The sequence below is a fragment of the Oncorhynchus clarkii genome, chromosome 11, assembly GCF_045791955.1.
Source record: "Oncorhynchus clarkii lewisi isolate Uvic-CL-2024 chromosome 11, UVic_Ocla_1.0, whole genome shotgun sequence".
Lineage (NCBI taxonomy): Eukaryota > Metazoa > Chordata > Actinopteri > Salmoniformes > Salmonidae > Oncorhynchus > Oncorhynchus clarkii.
The window spans coordinates 12,727,492-12,748,535 of record NC_092157.1 but is presented as its reverse complement, the minus strand read 5'-3'; the positions used below and the strand labels follow the sequence as shown (position 1 = coordinate 12,748,535).

The following is a 21,044-nucleotide window of genomic DNA, read 5'->3' as shown; positions in this document are numbered from 1 at the left end:
TTTAATTTGGGTCAAACGTTTCGTGTAGCCTTCCACAATAAGTTGGGTGAATTTTGAGCCACTCCTCCTGACAGAGCTGATGTAACTGAGTCAGGTTTGTAGGCCTCTTTGCTCACACACGCTTTTTCAGTTCTGCCCACACATTTTCTATAGGATTGAGGTCAGGGCTTTGTGATGGCCACTCCAATACCTTGACTTTGTTGTCCTTAAGCCATTTTGCCACAACTTTGGAAGTATGCTTGGGGTCATTGTCCATTTGGAAGACCCATTTGCGACCAAGCTTTAACTTCCTGACTGATGTCTTGAGATGTTGCTTCAATATATCCACATAATTTTCCTCCCTCATGATGCCATCTATTTTGTGAAGTGCACCAGTCCCTCCTGCAGTAAAGCATCCCCACAACATGATGCTGCCAGCCCCGTGATTCACGGTTGGGATGGTGTTCTTCAGCTTGCAAGCCTCCCCGTTTTTCCTCCAAACATAACAATGGTAATTATGGCCAAACAGTTCTATTTTTTTTTTTTTTTTACATCAGACCAGAGGACATTTCTCCAAAAAGTACGATCTTTGTTCCCATGTGCAGTTGCAAACCATAGTCTGGCCTTTTTATGGCGGTTTTGGAGTAGTGGCTTCTTCCTTGCTGAGCGGCCTTTCAGGTTATGTAGATATAGGACTCGTTTTACTGTGAATATATATACTTTTGTACCTGTTTCCTCCAGCATCTTCACAAGGTCCTTTGCTGTTGTTCTGGGATTGATTTGCACTTTTCGCACCAAATTACATTCATCTCCAGGAGACAGAACGTGTCTCCTTCCTGAGCGGTATGACGGCTGTGTGTTCCCATGGTGTTTATACTTGCATACTACTGTTTGTACAGATGAACGTGGTACCTTCAGGCATTTAGAAATGATGAACCAGACTTGTGGAGTTCTACAAAAAAAATTCTGAGGTCTTGGCTGATTTATTTTGATTTTCCCATGATGCCAAGCAAAGAGGCACTGAGTTTGAAGATTGGCCTTGAAATACATCCACATGTACACCTCCAATTGACTCAAATTATGTCAATTAGCCTATTGGAAGCTTCTAAAGCCATGACATCATTTTCTGGAATTTTCTAAGCCGTGCTTCTACACCTGCATTGCTTGCTGTTTGGGGTTTTAGGCTGGGTTTCTGTACAGCACTTTGAGATATCAGCTGATGTACGAAGGGCTATATAAATACATTTGATTTGATTTGGTTTAAAGGCACAGTCAACTTAGTGAATGTAAACTTCTGACCCACTGGGTTTGTGATACAGTGAATTATAAGTGAAATAATATGTTTGTAAACAATTGTTGGAAAAATGAATTGTGTCATGCACAAAGTAGATGTCCTAACTGACGTGCCAAGACTATAGTTAACAAGAAATGTGTGGAGTGGTTGAAAAACAAGTTTTAATGAGTCCAACCTAAGTGTATGTAAACTTCCGACTTGAACTGTACATGTTCTTGTATCTTGTTATACGCACCTATACGTGTATTTGGGTGCATGCAAGGATGTGTGTCATGTTAATGATACATGCTCCATCATTGTGTGTGTGTGTGTTTATGTTTGCAAGCCTGTGAGAAAGTTTGTCTTCCCTCAACTACATCCCAATACATTGGAATGTGACAGTTCCCTTGCTTTCATCTCTCTTCATCACTCTGGTATACCCCCTTCTCCCCATCCCCATCCCCGCCCCCCCCCCCCCCCCGGCACTTCAAACCCCATCAGCTTCCAACAAAAGCCGTGGGGGGAGCCCAAGTCAGCCTCTGAGAGAACGTCCAATCTGCTGCCACCACCTCCACTGCCATCAGCATCACCACCACCTGCACTATTAGCCAACTTAAAAGGAGAAGGTAGATCCTGCCTTCCTCCTCTCTCTCTAGAAAGCTCTTGTCTGACTGAATACCGACTGTAATACCTCTACTCTCAAAGATGCCCGCTGCAGAATAAATATGGCATGGACAATGTTTTGCTTCACGCTCTTCCAGTACATGACCAAAAGTATGTGGACACCTGATCGTTGAACATCTCACTCCAAAATCATGGGCATTAATATGGAGTTGGTCCATCCTTTGCTGCTGTCACAGTCGGTGTCCCAATTCTTCCCAAAGTTGTTTGATGGGATTGAGGTCAGGGCTCTGTTCAGGCCAGTCAAGTTCTTCCACACCAATCTCAGCAAAAAATGTCTGTATGGACCTCACTTTGTGCACTGGGGCATTGTCATGCTGAAACAGGAAATGGCCTCCCCCAAACTGTTGCCACAAAGTTGGAAGCACAGAAACGTCTAGAATAAGTTTAAGTTTAACGTCTAAGTTTTCCCTTCAATGGAACTAAGGTGCCTAGCCGGAACCATGAAAAACAGCCACAGACCATTATTCCTCATCCACCAAACTTTACAGTTGACGCTATGCATTGGGGCAGGTAGGCATTGGCATTGCGCATGGTGATCTTATGCTTGTGTACGGCTGCTCGGCCATGGAAACCCATTTCATGAAGCTCCCGACGAACAGTTATTGTGCTGACGTTCCTTCCAGAGGCAGTTTGGAACTCGGTTAGTGAATGTTACAACCGAGGACAGACAATATTTACACACTACGCGCTTTAGCACTCGGCGGCCCCGTTCTGTGAGCTTGTGTGGCTGAGCTGTTGTTGCTCCTAGAAATTTCCGATTTGCAATAACAGCACTTACACTACAGTTGACGGGGGCAGCACTAGCAGGGCAGAAATTTGACGAACTGACTTGTTGGAAAGGTGGCATCCTATGACGGTGCCACGTTGAATGCCACTGAGCTCTTCAGTAAGGCCATTCTACTGCCAAAATTTGTCTATGGAGATTGTATGGCCGTGTGTTCGATTTTATACACCTGTCAGCAACGTGTGTGGCTGAAATGGCTGAATCCACTAATTTGAAGGGGTGTCCACATACTTTTGTATATATACAGTAGTGTATTTGACAGAGGCATTGAATGAGAATGGTCTTTTTTAGTAGCCATAATGAATCTTGATCATCATTTTTATTTGATCATACCAGCATCTTTATGAAGTCACTTGTCTCTTGGTGATGATGTCATTGCTTAAAAAAATATACCAAACAGGACGGGGGAAACACTTTAATTGAAGCTGCCGACACTAGTCATGTCTATTTTTAGACGGCCTACTGTAGCCTTTCTGAAGCCTCAGCTGTGGCATGGATGGTGAAAATGTGTTGCCCAAGGCGGGGGTAACCTGGAGGCTATAGGAGGAAGACATAGTGGCGCCCCATACAGCCTCTTCCTATTACATTCTACTTGTGGCCGAAGCTTGACCCCATTACGACACAGTTTCCAAATTGTTGGGATAATACCCATGGTGGTACGCGAATGCAGCCGGGGCCAACTAACGACCCTGGCGAGCGCCTCTCACTAATCCAGCAGACGGCAATAACCATGGCTTCAGCATGATCCAGGAAATCCCTCTATAATCCCCTGACACAATGAAGATTGAGGGTAGGGTGAGGTTGGGTTGGCATGTCCTCAGTCTTACGAGTGGACACTACTTATAGACCAGAGGTGTCAAACAAATTTCCCTGTGGGCCGAATTCGGTCTTCACCAAGGTCTGTAGGGCTGCACTTAAAATGTATACTTTGTCAAAATTTGCTTTCGAAAATGTTCGATGCTCAGCAAGCTGGACAGAGTGAAGAGACTATAAATGTAGGTTCATTATAATTTCTACCCAGTTTCGAATTTGATTTTAGTAACGTCAATGTCGATTGAGATCACCCCCCCAAAAACAACTCAAATGAAATTCTTAAAACCCTGCGGGCCTTGAGTTTCACATGTGTGATAGAGCTTGGTGGTCGCTGAGGTTGAGTAACAAAGTTTTAAGCCAGGATTTAAAATAGTGTATTTTCACTTCCGATTCCTATGGAAGATACAATTGAGTCCATTAAGTCAAAGTATTCAACATTTCCCCTAAAGCTCTGTAACATTACCACATCAACGGAGCATTACCAGATGCTTCCTCATTAGCCTATATTTACAGACAGACAATAAGAGCAAAGCAGGAGGCCTTCTGTACATTGCATGTTAATACATTCATGAATGGGACCTGCGTGATGTGTACACTGCACTGCTGGGGTTTTCGATGTTCAGCAACCACCGACTCACACGCCCCGCCAAAAAAAATCCCAGCATATCAACCCCTCCGCATGACGTCTTGTGATGACACGTATCTGTGAGGAGTGGACACATCCTCGCTCCAGCTGCGTCCTCATGTAAGAACATGACCGTGTGGCAGAAAGTAGGACATGGCCCTCTTGTTGTGAGGGTGGCCCGTTTAGGGTTGGATGTTAGCATCACTATGAATTATTAATTTACAGGAAAGGGTTGAGGGAAGTAAAAAGGGAGGAGACAGACAGACAGACAGACAGACAGACAGTGCAAGAGAGTAGTGATGCAATATTTACAAGACCGAAGCCTGCAAGTGATCTTGTACTTCCCCCAGCTTTCATGGAAACTTTAGTATCATTCATTTAAATCAATTACTGATTACATGCAGCTAATAGATTCATCATGATGCATCCATGTGCCGAAGAGCAGGTCAGTGGAGGGTAGATGAGTAAAAACTCCAAGGCTGTGTTTCAAATGCACCTGTTGATTTGTGGAGCTTTTACTGGAATGTTCTAGTTTGGGACACAACCTAAATGTGTGCTTTAAATCGCTCAAACTCAAAGCACCACTTTCTTTTATCCCCCCGTCCCCCCCAAAAAATAAAACACCATTGAAGCACCGAGTAATATCTCAGCCCTATTGACTGACCAGAGGCATTACCCAGTCAAGAGAGACTTGATCAAGGGGGAAAATAATTGTAATCATTGCTAGTTAATGAGCGACTTCAAATTTCAAAAGACAGTATGTTTAATGTTAACAGGAAAAGACTGCCTCCTTCGCCGGCATGATGAATAATTCATTGCACATCGGAGGGAACCTAAAATACATAATTACTGGTTGACTTATCTAAGCTTTGATTCTGCCATATCTGACATCAGTGCTGCTTAAACTTTGCCATATCTTTTTAATAACGGCTTATTAGCATTCAACAGGGGCAGTGAGCAATGGCTCCTGGGTAGAATATTGTTTTTTTTTTAGTATTGCCCTCTGCGTTTTACAGAGGGTACAACAGTGTAAAGCGCACACAAAATTACGTCAAAACCACAATGAGGAAACAGACCTATTATTGTCCAAAATAATTTCAGTTGTGAATGGGAGCCGAGTTTCTGGTCTTCTGGCTATCTCTAGTCCAGAGGGAGAAGCTTACTGTGGACATATGAAAGAGGGGGATTCATGTTTTGAGGACTGTACTGAGCTCCAGTTGGACCGCCTGTAGGAAATGTCATTTTTTGTGTGCATGCTTTTTTTGGGATCACAGGCCCTGCGGTGGCGGGTGCAAACGGTACACCAGATGGCGAGCGACAGAGCCAGAACCCAACCCGGCGGTACCGGAGAGGAGGAACACGTGGCTTCAGCCCCTCTACACTGTTTTAAGGGCACCCAGAATCTGTTTCCTTTAGACAACATAAGCCAAGGGAATAACGGACTTGGAATGGGTGCTTGTGCTCCACCACACTTTTGACAAGACTTCCACTGTGACAAATTGGTCTGTAATGACATGTTCATGAAAACAGTAGGTAGTTCGATTTATAAGGAGAGTTTCTTGTTTCTTCCTGACTGGTGCAGAGCAAAGTTGAGAAATCCTATTATATTTTCCATAATTGCAATATACAGGTGCATTCCATTTCCAGCAACTAGCACACCTCCTTGTCTTTAAAAAGATCAAAAGACAAGATAACATTGACATGGATAATAAATCAAATGAGTGCTTCTGCCCAGAGAGAAACAGAGAGACAAAGGAAGCACACAATACTGTAGCCTATAGCACAAAATGAAAACAAGCACAAAAAAACAACAAATGTGGTGGATAACCAGTATTTACATGAACAAGTAAGAGAGACTTTTATATTGGTTGTATATTGAGGAAATAAACAAATCACAGAATCGAGACTGAGGCAATTGCAGAACAGTAGGGAGAGAGAGAGACTGTTTAAAAGCAACACATCTAAGGGAACAAGGCAATCTGTACCCTGCTCCCAGACTAATTCCATTACAGGAAGCCACACAAACCTGCCCACACACCCTCCCACATGTAAAACCGTGGTGCAGAATGCACACCAAACACAGTGTTTATATTCGTCTGAACATCTGAGTGTGTCTTTTTCCCATTTCTATTTTCAATGTGTGGACCTGTTCAACTCTGTGTGTGTGTATTCAGTATTCGATGTTAAATCCCTGTTCTTATGCAAGTCTGTGTACTTTTCATGTGTGTATGTCCTTTTGTGTAAATACCAGTCGGTTGAGTCTTTGTACTTGTTTGTTTATATGTATGTGTGTGTACCGTCTGCATCTGTCCCTCTTTGAGCGGGAGACATGGATTTACAGTTAAATGCTCCTATGTGCCAACTGTCAGCGTTGACAACTTTTGTGTGGGTGGTTGAATGAACCGTGTTTTGACGGGAAGCGGGGTGGATTGCATGGTACTGGCATGGGTTTTTTTTGTCAAACAAAAACGGATTTCCCTTTGTGCAGGGGACAGACGACTCCACAGCTACAGGAGGAAGAAAACATGTACTTGACAGGGTGCTTTGTCCCTATCTCCGTGCAAGATGGAGACAGTTGTTGAATACCTTAGTGCTGCCGAAATACATAACACTCTACGAAATGAAACTGACATCTTCAGTTAACCCTAAAAACGCCAATAGGGGTAATTTTTGTATTAATTAATGATTGCAAAGAGACACTGTCTGTCAAGCATTAACACTTTATTTTATTAACCTTTTGTAACACAAGTAAATTGTTTAAATTACCCTAAAATAAACATATTTTTGAACAAATTCACACATTTTAGTCAAATTTGATCGATATGCGCGATATGGGCACCGGTGCCATCAGACTTTTAGCTCGAACTCCGGAACGCTATGGGATATCAACTCAGTTCCAATTGCATCTGAAATATGACACTCAACTTGGTATAAAGACATTGACTGGAAGCTAAATATGTATTTACAATTTGTATTTTTCAGTTATAGTGGCTGCCATGCCCCCCCCAATGGCCAAATCTGGGGTGGCTCCATATCTATATTTTTTCAGGGTACATACATCTCTACCTCTGTGCCAAATTTGGTGCTTTATCACAAAGTTTACTATTGAGTCCACGTTTTCAGTTTAGTATACAACTAGTATACAAAAGATAGATTATTTTTCATTTAAAAATAGGTTTCAAAATGATGGTTTCAAAATTATTTAACCCTTGTGGTCAAAATGTACCCCTGTTTATCTTCAGGCTACATTCCAAACAATAGTTGATGATGGGCAAAGGGTTTGATGTTGATGTCCCATATAGCATGGGTTAAACCGGAGCAAAGACTTCTAGTTTGGTCCCCAATGGCAAGGTGGATGATGGTTTGTCATTAATCTAATGAGTCTGGAAATGTGTAGAGTTTGAAAAACAAATGTTTTCGTAAACATTTTCTGAATCCTAACACAGTCCCAGCAACTGTAATTATGGCTTTGTACAGTATGTTGACAACCCTTGTGAGGTATGTTGTTGTACATATCCTCTCTCTTAATCTCTCACTTTTAGTCTCTTTCCCATTCACTACATTTTCAATTTTGGTATGAACCTAACACATGCTGGACACCTTTTGTCATACATGCTTAGAAAAATGGGTTCCAAAAGGGTTCTTCGGCTGTCCCCATAGGAGAACCCATGTTGGTTCCAGGTAGAACCATTTTGGTTCCAGATAGAACCCTTTTGAGTCCCACGTAGAATCCTCTGTGGAAAGAGTTCTACATGGAACCCAAACAAAAAGGGTTCTACCTGGAAACAAAAAGGGTTCTCATATGGGGAAAGCCGAAGAACCCTTTTGGAAACCTTTTTCCGAAGAGTTTACCAGCTGACACAACCAGGCAGATAACCAACTGAGGAAGAAAACCAACCAATTGTAAGCTGGTGTGGAGCCACAGCAGATGGACAAAAGTCTTGTAACACCCATACGACTAGCCCATTACTTTAAAATGGGATATAAATCAATTCTGACCAGATTACAGATATCCACAGTCCTCACAAAAGGCAAATCTGCTTTGGCCAACAAAGGATCCCTGAGCCAGTCTGGAGCTGTGACAGGGGCCCAACCTGCTGTATACTACAGTATACAGACCTTTATTGGACTTGGAATCGTATCTGGGTTCAAATACTATTTGAAATCATTGCAAATACTTTAGCTGGATTTGATTCAGCTTGCCTGGCAAAATGGAACTAATACAATCGTCCCAAAAGTGTAAGCACCACCCATCTTGCACTTCAGGCAGGCTTTAACAAATGCTGAAATAGTATTTGAACCAAGATCTGCTTGGCCTTTTACATCAATAGTAATTTGGGGTGTGTGCAGATCATTGTGTATTTGTATGTGTTAGGGGCTTACCCAGACACAAAACTTTCTTAAACAAAATGTGACCACATTTACATTTAGCAGAAAAGGGCGGCTCTGCAGAACGACCGATTAATAAAAACACAAAGAACTTGGTGGCAACAATAAGGTTTTTAGGGTATTTTCTGACTCAAAGCTAAAAAGTGAAATGTTCTGTTAATCTCTAGATGTGTGTTCAAGGTTACTCTGGTATTTCCCCTACGGTTTTAACTTTCTACTGAGACCTCCTACTGTAGCGCACAGTTCCACAGTTCCTCCCTCTCTGTGATCTTGAAAAGTAGGTACTCTGAATTCTTTTAGAAATGCTTTCTTTAAAATAAATATCAGAGCTTCTCTGTGATTAATTCTGTCAGATGTTTGTGATTTGTGCTTTTCATCTTTTTTTTCTCTCATCTCCATAACGATGTCATGCAGATACAATTCCCCAAAATATTATAAAGGTGTCTGTTCCTTGTATTCCATTAAAATCCTGGTATTATCTAGGTTAATGGGTCCCGTACATTGCAGCCTGCATCGTAAGCCGGACACACAGCGACGGCTGACCCACGGATCTCCTCCATCCGTCTACACTTCCCTTTCTCATCCTTTCCTCGTCTCCCTCTACCTCTGCAATCAGCTTTGCTCTCTTCTCCGTTCAAACTGCTCCTGGTTCTCTTCTCTTCGGCCCACACCCCTTTCTTACCACTGCCGTCCCTCTGTTCTCTCATCTCTTCTCTCTCCTCTGCCCTGATAGCCTGAGGGGTGAGGGTAGATACGCCAACTGCACAATATGCAGTGGGTTCGTTTGAAGCCATTATTTCGTAGGAAACATCAGAAAGAGAAAAGCTCCTGCTTGGTCTTTCTTGTCTATATCTCTGGGGATTTTCACATACTGCTCTGTGTCGAGTTCGCTTATATAAACAATATCAGTTGAAAGCTCTTGGTAAGAGGCACATATACAGGGAAATGAATACCTGAGTGACGTTCCACTGATTGAAGCACTTTTCATTTTCTTTCCCTTTCAACGCCCCTTCCTCTACTACCACCACAGTAATACCAAGCAGGTCAAACATGCCTCATTGAGCTCCACCTGACAGTAAACATAGCCAATCAGCGTCCTTCATCGAGACAAACAAATGCCAAGAGCCACAGGTATGCACTGCGTGGGTTGAGCACCTGAATGACTCTAGCCTACTCACACAAACTAAAGAGCAAAATGATGAAAGGTTGGTAACTTATTGATACAGAGAATGTAACCCAGAGTGATTAAATGAGAATACAAAATACATTTGCTATTAAATTTGCAGAGACATTTGTGCCCTGCGAACACAGTCATTTGTTATCACTCGTTATATTTGATTGAGCTCAAATGCCCTGTCCAGACAAATGAATGGACATTATTTCAAATGTTTTTAATAGCAACAGGCTAACCGCAATCCTCTCACTGAGCCAAAAGGGATGAGCTGCGGAGTACATTAACAAGCAGCTCAATCCCCTAAATTCATGTAATTCCTCCCTCCTCCACATGATAGGCAGTTAGGAACATGTACAGTGACTATGATAACCAACAACTATAATTTGTAGCATGACAAAAACACATTAAATTAGTTAGAGATTAGCAGTAAGCAGACAATGAAAACCTTGTTAGGCAAGCTGCAATCCGGCAACTGCAAACGACACACTTCACCTGTCCTCATTTGCATACCCTAAAAAAGTGCACACCCTAAAAAAGTGTAAAAATCAAGTTGGTGTTACTGAAATTTCCAGTTTGCTGATTTTAACCATTGGACCATTTTGGGTAAACTACAGTATGATGTCGTATAGTGATCATCTTCATGCCAGGCATGTCCTACCTTGACACAATCCTAACTACAGAGTACGAAAGAGTGAGTGACTTTAAATTTGAGAAGGCTTTTGTTCGTTTAAAAAAAAAACATTTCGACATGAAAGAGCAACGTCGGCTCCCTACACCCTCACGTCAACAAAGAACAAAGCTTGAATCCAAGACCTAAAGAATGTCAAAGTCTTCCAATTAATTGGAGGCAACTATATGCAGCTCTTATTGTGATTAAAAGTTTTCCTGACACACAAAGCAGAAGTGGAAAATCTTCCCAACATAGAAGAAGTTGGTCAAAAAGAGACAGTAATGGGCCCCCAGAGCATACTCTGGCTATTCTGCAATAACAGAGAAAGGGAATCGAAGTTCATAATTGTGGCCCATACTAGGCCTTACTTACAGTATAAAACATATGTTGTTATTATAACTAGAATGTAACTCTGGACAATTTTTTGTAAAGGGGGTCATAGAAATTAACAAACTGGACCGCAAGCCACCCACAAGGCAAAGCATGCCCCCTTTACCATGGTGTCAAGTGACCTTTTCCTGTCTGTAAACATTCCCATCCTTTCCCCACCTTATTTACTAAGGATGTCATCAGCACTGACTTGTTTGGGCTGGAATCCCCCAGACAAAAAGGCTCTCAAAACAAAAACAAAAATAGCATTCAAAGTCAAACTCTTCTTTGGGTAATAAACAATAAATGCAGGTTAGCGTTTTTCATCATGAATCTTGTTCTGGAGGCAGCTCTGCAGGGTGGTCACGAGCTCACACATTTTAAACCTAACTTTCACCCTAACCACACTGCTAAACGTAATGCCTAACCCTAGCCTTAAATTAGACCAAAATGCACATTTTTTTCATAAAATAATATTTAGCCAATTCTGACTTTGCCCTATCTAATCGCTCAGTTCTGCCTCCAGGCCAAGACTCATGGGACTAAACGTCAACCTGCAGAATAAACAACAAAATAAGTCACCACAAACAGTTACCTGTAGACGAAATACAAAAGAAGATTTGAAGGCAATTCTTCAGAAACTCTAAATAAAACACAAATTGAATTGGGCTAATACAAGACAAAGGGTGTTGATCACAGGCTGGTAAACTAGGGTTGTCCCAGCAGGGGATCTGAAATAACAGTAGTACTGAAAAGGCACAGGGTAGCGAAGCTGAATCATGTATTCTCCACAGACGGCGCAATTATTCGGCAGGCTTTATCCGAGGATTAATGAATCACATGGATTCAAAAGAAAGGATAATAAGTACAGCTTAACCATAAGGGGGAAAGGGCAATTCTTCTTGACAAATAAGCTAAGCCATCTGACCAATTTAGAGGATGCATCTGACTGACATGGACATTCTTTGGTTGTAACGCATCGTTTCAAGATTTCTTTGTGCCAGGAGGACACATCAGATGAATTGTGGGAAAGACCATCATCAGCTCAAAATGTGATAGTGAACAACCTTTCTCTATTACCTGACCTGTACATCGATGGCGAGAACGGCGCAAACAGAATGGCATCAAACACCTGGAAACCATGTGTTTGATGTATTTGATACCATTCCACTGACTCGTTCCAGTCCTTACCACAAGCCCGTTCTCCCCAATGAAGGTGCCACCAACCTCCTGTGCTGTACATACAGTGAAACAGACAAGATATAAGGAACACCCCCAAGTACGTTCCTCATCCTCGCAATTGGATAACAAGATTTAAAGGTCCAGTGTAGTCAAACATGTAATTTGCCTGGGTTTTGTATATATCAAAACAAATTGTATGTCACGTGCGCCGAATACAACAGGTTACTGTGAAATGCTTAATTACAAGCCTTTAAAACCAACAATGCAGTTCAAGAATTAGAGTTAAGAAAACATTTACTTAATAAACTAAAGTAAAAAAATAAAACGTATATTACCACACTATGAGGTTGGGATACTACTGTGAAATTGTGAAAATTATGTTAATCAGTAGAGGCTGCTGAGGGGAGGATGGCTCATAATAATGGCTGGAACGGAGCAAATGGAATGGCATCAAACATAGAAACCATGTATTTCATACCATTCCACTTATTCTTCTCCAGCCATTACCATGAGCCCGTCCTCCCCAATTAAGGTGCCACCAACCTCCTGTGATGTTAATGCCTTTTTAGTATAAGAGCTGTTTGAAAAGACCACCTGAAATTTGAACCTGTTGTGGTGGGATGGAGTTTTGGCCTGCCCGGTGATATCACCAGGCGGTAAATAAGTTCATAGACCAATAAGAAAGAGAGTTCCAAACCTCTCTGCCAATAACAGCTAGTTTTCAGATTCCCCATCCCCACTCAGACAGTTTGAGCAAAAATGTTGCTTGAGAAATTGCTCTTTGTTTATTTTTGACCATTTTAATTTGAAAACCATCACAGTAAGGTACTTAACTGTTACCCAGAAATGATTTGATATTGAGATAAAAACGGCTGCATTGGACCTTTAAAGCTTCAACGGTGGCCGTGCCAGAGCATAGAAAAACTCAGTTGTCTCATTTACTGTCACATCCATACATACACTAGTGGAATGATGCAGGCCTGTCTTCGCATGACAACAAGCTGTACCTGTACGTTGTGTGCAGAATCTGATGTAACTGACACCACACAGGCAAAATCTATGAATAGACGGCCAGTGGCCAGATGCCCATTTGGACAAATCTCCTTCATCGCCAATGTACTGATTTACCAACCAGACTGAGACAAGACTCACCCAACATATTTGAACAGGTGTCAAATATAGAAAATGAAATTTAACAACCAGCTCTCTCAACCAGCTCTCTCAGCAATACAATATACAGTATATTGTATACAGGCATTAGTAATAACTATAATAAATCTACTTATAAAATCTGGTCTTGCTGGAACAATGCTAATGATAATGAATAGCTAACGTAAACTCACCACATTCCGTACAAATGTGCTCAACCGCGACATTCAAACGAGGCTACAAAGAAAAGAATGGGACTGTAGCGACTGTGTTGACTTCAAAATCAAATCAAATTTATTTGTCACATACACATGGTTAGCAGATGTTAATGTGAGTGTAGCGAAATGCTTGTGCTTCTAGTTCCGACATTGCAGTAATAACCAATGAGTAATCTAACCTAACAATTCCAAAACTACTACCTTATACACACAAGTGTAAAGGGATAAAGAATATGTACATAAAGATATATGAATGAGTGATGGTCCAGAACGGCATAGGCAAGATGCAGTAGAAGGTATCGAGTACAGTATATACATATGAGATGAGTAATGTAGGGTATGTAAACAAAGTGGCATAGTTTAAAATGGCTAGTGATACATGTATTACATAAAGATGCAGTAGATGATATAGAGTACAGTATATACATATACATACGAGATGAATAATGTAGGGTATGTAAACATGATATTAAGTACCATTGTTTACAGTGGCTAGTGATATATTTTACATCAATTTCCATTATAAAAGTGGCTGGAGTTGAGTCAGTGTGTTGGCAGCAGCCACTCAATGTTAGTGGTGGCTGTTTAACAGTCTGATGGCCTTGAGATAGAAGCTGTTTTTCAGTCTCTCTGTCCCTGCTTTGATGCACCTGTACTGACCTCGCCTTCTGGATGATAGCGGGGTGAACAGGCAGTGGCTCGGGTGGTTGTTGTCCTTGATGATCTTTATGGCCTTCCTGTGACATCGGGTGGTGTAGGTGTCCTGGAGGGCAGGTAGTTTGCCCCCGTTGATGCATTGTGCAGACCTCACTTACCCTCTGGAGAGCCTTACGGTTGTGGGCGGAGCAGTTGCCGTACCAGGCGGGGATACAGCCCGACAGGATGCTCTCAATTGTGCATCTGTAGAAGTTTGTGAGTACTTTTGGTGACAAGCCGAATTTCTTCAGCCTCCTGAGGTTGAAGAGGTGCTGCTGCGCCATCTTCACGATGCTGTCTGTGTGGGTGGACCAATTCAGTTTGTCTGTGATGTGTACGCCGAGGAATTTAAAACTTACTACCCTCTCCACTACTGTCCCATCGATGTGGATAGGGGGGTGCTCCCTCTGCTGTTTCCTGAAGTCCACAATCATCTCCTTAGTTGTGTTGACGTTGAGTGTCAGGTTATTTTCCTGACACCACACTCCGAGGGCCCTCGCCTCCTACCTGTAGGCCGTCTTGTCCCACCCTTGTGGGGCCCCAGTGTTGAGGATCAGCGGGGTGGAGATGTTGTTACCTACCCTCACCACCTGGGGGAGGCACGTCAGGAAGTCCAGTACCCAGTTGCACAGGGCGGGGTCGAGACCCAAGGTCTCGAACTTGATGACGAGTTTGGAGGGTACTATGGTGTTAAATGATGAGCTGTAGTCGATGAACAGCATTCTCACATAGGTATTCCTCTTGTCCAGATGGGTTAGGGCAGTGTGCAGTGTGGTTGAGATTGCATCGTCTGTGGACCTATTTGGGCGGTAAGCAAATTGGAGTGGGTCTAGGATGTCAGGTAGGGTGGAGGTGATATGGTCCTTGACTAGTCTCTCAAAGCACTTCATGAAGTGAGTGCTACGGGGCGGTAGTCGTTTAGCTCCGTTACCTTAGCTTTCTTGGGAACAGGAACAATGGTGGCCCTCTTGAAGCATGTGGGAACAGCAGACTGGGATAAGGATTGATTGAATATGTCCCTAAACACACCAGCCAGCTGGTCTGCGCACGCTCTGAGGGCACGGCTGGGGATGCCGTCTGGGCCTGCAGCCTTGCGAGGGTTAACACGTTTAAATGTTTTACTCACGTCGGCTGCAGTGAAGGAGAGTCCGCATGTTTTGGTTGCAGGCCGTGTTAGTGGCACTGTATTGTCCTCAAAGCGGGCCCAAAAATTATTTAGTCTACCTAGGAGCAAGACATCCTGGTCCGTGATGGGGCTGGTTTTCTTTTTGTAATCCGTGATTGACTGTAGACCCTGCCACATACCACTTGTGTCTGAGCCGTTGAATTGCGATTCTACTTTGTCTCTATACTGACTCTTAGCTTGTTTGATTGCCTTGCGGAGGGAATAGCTACACTGTTTGTATTCGGTCATGTTTCCGGTCACCTTGCCCTGGTTAAAAGCAGTGGTTCGCGCGTTCAGTTTCACGCGAATGCTGCCATCAATCCACGGTTTCTGGTTTGGGAATGTTTTAATCGTTGCTATGGGAACAACATCTTCAATGCACTTTCTAATGAACTCACTCACCGAATCAGCGTATTCGTCAATGTTGTTGTTGGACGCAGTGCGGAACATATCCCAGTTCACGTGATGGAAGCAGTCTTGGAGCGTGGAATCAGATTGGTCGGACCAGCGTTGAACAGATCTGAGCGTGGGAGCTTCTTGTTTTAGCTTCTGTCTGTAGGCAGGGAGCAACAAAATGGAGTCGTGGTCAGCTTTTCCGAAAGAAGGGTGGGGGAGGGCCTTATATGCGTCGCGGAAGTTAGAATAGCAATGATCCAAGGTTTTACCAGCCCTGGTTGCGCAATCGATATACAATTTAGGGAGTCTTGTTTTCAGATTAGCCTTGTTAAAATCCCCAGCTACAATGAATGCAGCCTCAGGATATGTGGTTTCCAGTTTACATAGAGTCAAATAAAGTTCGTTCAGAGCCATCGATGTGTCTGCTTGGGGGGGAATATATACGGCTGTGATTATAATCGAAGAGAATTCCCTTGGTAGATAATGCGGTCGACATTTGATTGTGAGGAATTCTAAATCAGGTGAACAGAAGGACTTGAGTTCCTGTATGTTGTTGTGACCACACCACGTCTCGTTAATCATAAGGCATACGCCTCCGTCCCTCTTCTTACCAGAAAGATGTTTGTCGGCGCGATGCGTGAAGAAACCAGCTGGCTGCACCGATTCCGGGGGTGTGAACTACGTTTCTATTCAAGCGTTGATCGACATGGTAAGGGCTCTATAGTGTTGGAGAAAAGTTGAAAAAACTGACCCTCCGTTACATCGTGACGTGTCATGCCATAACGTACAGCACGCATAAAGCAACTATTTCCGTCTTACAATCTCTCTCTACCAGTTGTAGCACTTCTCTCATCGTTTAAAAACAAGAAATGGACAGTGACGAGGGTAAGGGGGGGATACCTAGTCATATTTTGCTTTGTCACTGCAAGCGATCACGACTCTCAAAAAAACTGTTCACTTCTGAAAATCACTTTAGCACCGTCCTAAAAACCTGATTCAAATTTGACACAAACCTTCAAATAGGAACGCAATCACACATTATATAAACTCGTTATAGTGTTTTATTTACATTTTAGAGGCGATAAGGTGATAAGTTGGACAGATCAAGTGAAAAAATGCAGTTTTCCCACACAACATCTCTCCTTCTCACTATCACGCATTAGTTTCGCTTCCCCGCCCGCCATTTTTAAGCAGACCCGACGGGGCTCATTGCCTGCTTGAATCATGCAGAAACGGGCAGCGTTTAGGTCATGTCATTTATTTTGTTGGAAAGGGGAGAAAGTGTGCTTTACAATGGTATTTACATTACAGTTGATCTGGAAGTATTACGTTTTTGGGGCGCTAAAATAAGGTCAATTGTATGGACCAAGGCGATGTACAAAAGTGAGTGAGTTTACGTTACTGGAAAGAGTAATTAATGGATAAAATTCAAAGAGTGTAAATGCTATTTTAACTGGAACTTGTCTTCCTCTGTGAACATAGTCATAATACAAATGCAAAATGGTTATTTTGATGACAAAATTAATTAAATGAATCAATCATTGGCTCGAGATGGGAGAGCTGGAACCTTCTGAATAATACAAACCAATGAAAAGTACCTCAGTGTTGATTGCTTCCTAATTTCCCTCTGATGGAACAAGTAGAAATTATCACTGCTATGCAAAAATATTATATAAACACATGCACACGCACGCACGCACACGCACACACACACACACACATACACACACACACACACAGGGAAACAGTTATTGTTTTGCGGAGCAAAGACATCTTCAATAAAGCCAAGAAACTGCCAAAATAACACGTAACTTTATAATGAAAATGTGATTTCCCTAGCAGCCCTGGTGATGGTGGTTGTATTGTGTGGCCCCTGCTATTTATTCTGCTCCAGTTGTTGCTCTGTCCAGGCAGCTACCACCTCCACTCTCCTTTTCCACAGCAGTCTATGCATACACACAGCAGTCTATGTGTGTTGGGAACCACACATGCCACATTAATCATGACGACGGGTCAAGTAAAGAGGTCATGAAAGATATTGCCTCATCAATATGATGACATTTAAATAAACGTAGTTCTCAATCAAATGTAAACATGCTGACCAAACTAAATGTACACATACATGTTATTCAATAAATTAATTGAAACAAGCGCGCGCCAACAGGCGACTGCACAGCCAGACGCTAAAATAGAGTTATATTTTAGACGCACTGCAAGTCCCACCTCTCCCATCTACTCATTGGTTTAAACCAGCATATACACACGTGGGTGATTGAAAGATGAACTGAGGTCCCCACTCTAGTCCAGTTGGTGGCGGTTATGCACCTTAAAGTTGGTTGCCAACCCCCATATAAAATCCATAGAATAAGAATGTACAAGGCAATATTAATCAAAGAAAACTAAATAAAAACTAACTAGGTTTGCACTTTTATACGTGGATTAATTGTCGGAGTAGAAAACACACATTTTGTGTGACTCAAAATTGGTCAACATTCTACAAAGATCCAGGAAAAAAAAGGACCATATGCATTTCAGGTAAAATAACAACCCGAAACAAATTAGCTAGCAACAGCAAGCTAGCTAAATGTTAGCTAATTGTACATGGATGTTTCATATGTGTTTTGACATCTCCCTTAATTAATATTGTTGGTTCATAGTTGGTCTTGGTATTTTAATCTGCGTGTCATGAATGCGTCTGGTGAGGATAGATAAAATCAGCATGCGCATGATGGCGCACGGGGACGCAGCCATGGAACTGATTTGGTCATCATGTCCCTGTAACCATTGCTTCTCTATTTGAGCAGTTAATTTGCTCATACGTGATTATGCAAATTATCAATCAAAGAAGAAGAGGGTGAATTAACTACCAATTGAGGAGTGCATTCGTGATTATGGTAACCTAGACATAGATTCTACTACACCAAGATGGGAGTGTATGAAAGCATGGTGTGCCTGTTCTAATTTCAGCCATAAATTATTCAATGCTTGAGCGATGCAGTAAAACAGACGGACAGGATGTAAAGAACTAAGAGGAGAGACTGAAACAGAGGAGGCTTTTTTTCTCCATTTGAAGTGGAAGCTAAATAGGGAAACGCTCTGTTCATTCATTCAAACTGGAATGGTGGAAACACGCCAAGTTTCTATTTGAAGACATCATGCTGTGTAGTAGTTCAACTCAAAGCACACATGTTGGGGGAGAGAAATTATGTCAGCCGTTTCCAAACATCTGGCAAACAAATTACAGAGTAAAATGCAGTCAAGCTCATTCAGTGTGTGATTGACCTTCAGTCAGACTAGGTGTAGGGTTTCCCTTGACTGACTGAAATATCGGCCAGGAGAATAGGGACAGCAAAAACAGACAATTATCAATCCATGTAGACCTATACTGTCCCCATCGTGATAACAGGGTTGGCTGACATTGGAACCCAAATGTTAGACAATGGTAGTAGTCTGATTTGTTGACGAGACAGAGGTAATGGCAGGGTCAGGTGCATGCTCCCCTGAAGGAATTGATCCACTGTAAGTTTATGTGCTTACTACTGATGCATTTGCAACTGATGCATATATGCCTATAGGTGTAATAGAGGCTGAGCAAATGCGGAATGATTTATTAACAAACATACCCAGCCACCATTCTCCTGGATCCAGTTCTGTAGGGGTCCGTTCAAGTACTCCGTCATCCAACGAGCGATGTTGTCTACCTGGGACGTCATCTCCCGGTTGACGCTCTCCACGCACATTGTCCCTCCAAACTCAAAGAAAGCCACAATCCGACCCCAGTTTACCCCGTCGCTGAAGAGCTCATCTATTACAGCGGTAAACCTTCTCTGTGCCGTGCTGGGTGTAAAATGCAACTGCCCCGACATCTCTGCAAAGTCCCGCTGATACATTATTTCAATCTCGCCACCCGCCTCGCGCAGGACCCTGTGGAGCCTGGCATGTGGGTCAGGTTGCGGACTCCTGTTTTGGTAAGGAGAGTCGGTGTCCTCTCCCGCGGCAGTGGGCTGGGACCTCCGTGCAAAAACTTCGGGGGAGTTGGGTGTAGAGGGGTCCCCAAAGCCATTATTTGGAGAATCGTTTTCTCCTTGAAATTTCCATACAAATCCCATGTTCAACAGTTTGTGATAGATGTATTTTTCGACAATAAAGCGACTGTTATAAGGATTCTCGTTTGCCATCATGGTTTTGTAATATCCAAAAAGCTGTTTACGCAAAATACATTTCCAATAGTTGGTTGAGACAGCCTAAAAGATATCCCCTAAAATGAGATATGGTGTCAGACGATCAAATGTATCGCTAACATTGGCCAACAGTGCATGATGATCTGCATAGCAACGCTTGTTCCACCCGTGGTAGAAAATAATACAAAGTAATCAAATCGTATTTCCAAAAGACATAGCCTATTCCAATAAGAGCGTGTGGAAACACTGTTTTCTTTTAAAAACATGCGCATTCAAATATTGAATCGGGTCAAAGAAATGGTGCTATTCTAACATACATTTCTAGTTCCAGCAGCCAGTCAACTTTACAGTACAGAATGTAGTAGAATGATCTGCCCGCAATGTCTGGTTCTTGCATATGGTACGCCCCTTTTCAGGAATCCATTGGAACAGTAATGCGTTTTGGATATGCTTTGAGCTGATCCTCACTTGGAACACGAGCGTATGACTGTCTCAATCGGTTGCTTCAATCAACACTGTGTAGCTAGGCCTATTTGTCCCGAAAAAAATAAGTCTTTGATTCAGTTACATTATTGCGTTCTGGGGTTGAATCCTCAGACATTAACTACAAAGTCCCAGAAAGACGGAAGAGAAATTATTTGCAAGGCAGCTCTCGAAATAGCCTACTCTTATTTCACAGAGAAATGCACAAAAAACTCAAACAGAAGCACCAGACAGAAGGTCCAATATTTATAAGGATAGAAAAGCGCAGGTTACTTGTGTATTGTATTCAGACGATTTCAGCGACGCTCTTCTCATGCAGTGAGTTACAGTAGTAGCCCTCAGCTTTCCCCTCGTCCACTCCCTCGTAGGCGAGCCACTCACTCCCACTCAGGGAGGTACTTCCTTCTAGCTACGTCACTCTCATTCAAGCTTTTCTTGTATTATGTTAATTAAGTGAAGGCATATGGCCATAGGATGATATGATGGTCATCTGTTTATGTTGCACAATTTAACACATTACATATGTGATAACAGAGTAGCTAGCCCATAAAGTGGAATAACTAGGGACAGTAGGCCTACGTACTACATTATTACCATGTAGTTACAGGATAAGCCTATGATAAGACATTATAAACATCAAAATGTTTAGAACAAATAGACATCCAAATGTATGGTAACAATTTTAAAGTAAGGGTGTACTGCCCTTACTCTCATATGGTAGATGTATTATCAATATGATGGTTACAAAGAACTCATATTTCCAGAACAAAATCAGAACTCATACTATAAAATCCCCTACTGTACCTCCAGTTCA

General features: G+C 42.4%; 1 protein-coding gene across 1 annotated transcript in view; it reads right to left on the bottom strand.

Moving 5' to 3' along the window:
- LOC139420213 (apoptosis regulator Bcl-2-like) overlaps positions 1–20,600 on the bottom strand; it is a 69,863-nt gene extending 49,263 nt beyond the window's left edge. The window contains exon 1 of the mRNA XM_071170059.1: positions 19,190–20,600. Coding sequence (XP_071026160.1) covers positions 19,190–19,747 — 558 coding nt within the window. The 5' untranslated portion in view covers positions 19,748–20,600. The remainder of the gene's footprint in view (positions 1–19,189) is intronic.
- Between the last annotated feature and the right edge of the window lie 444 nt (positions 20,601–21,044).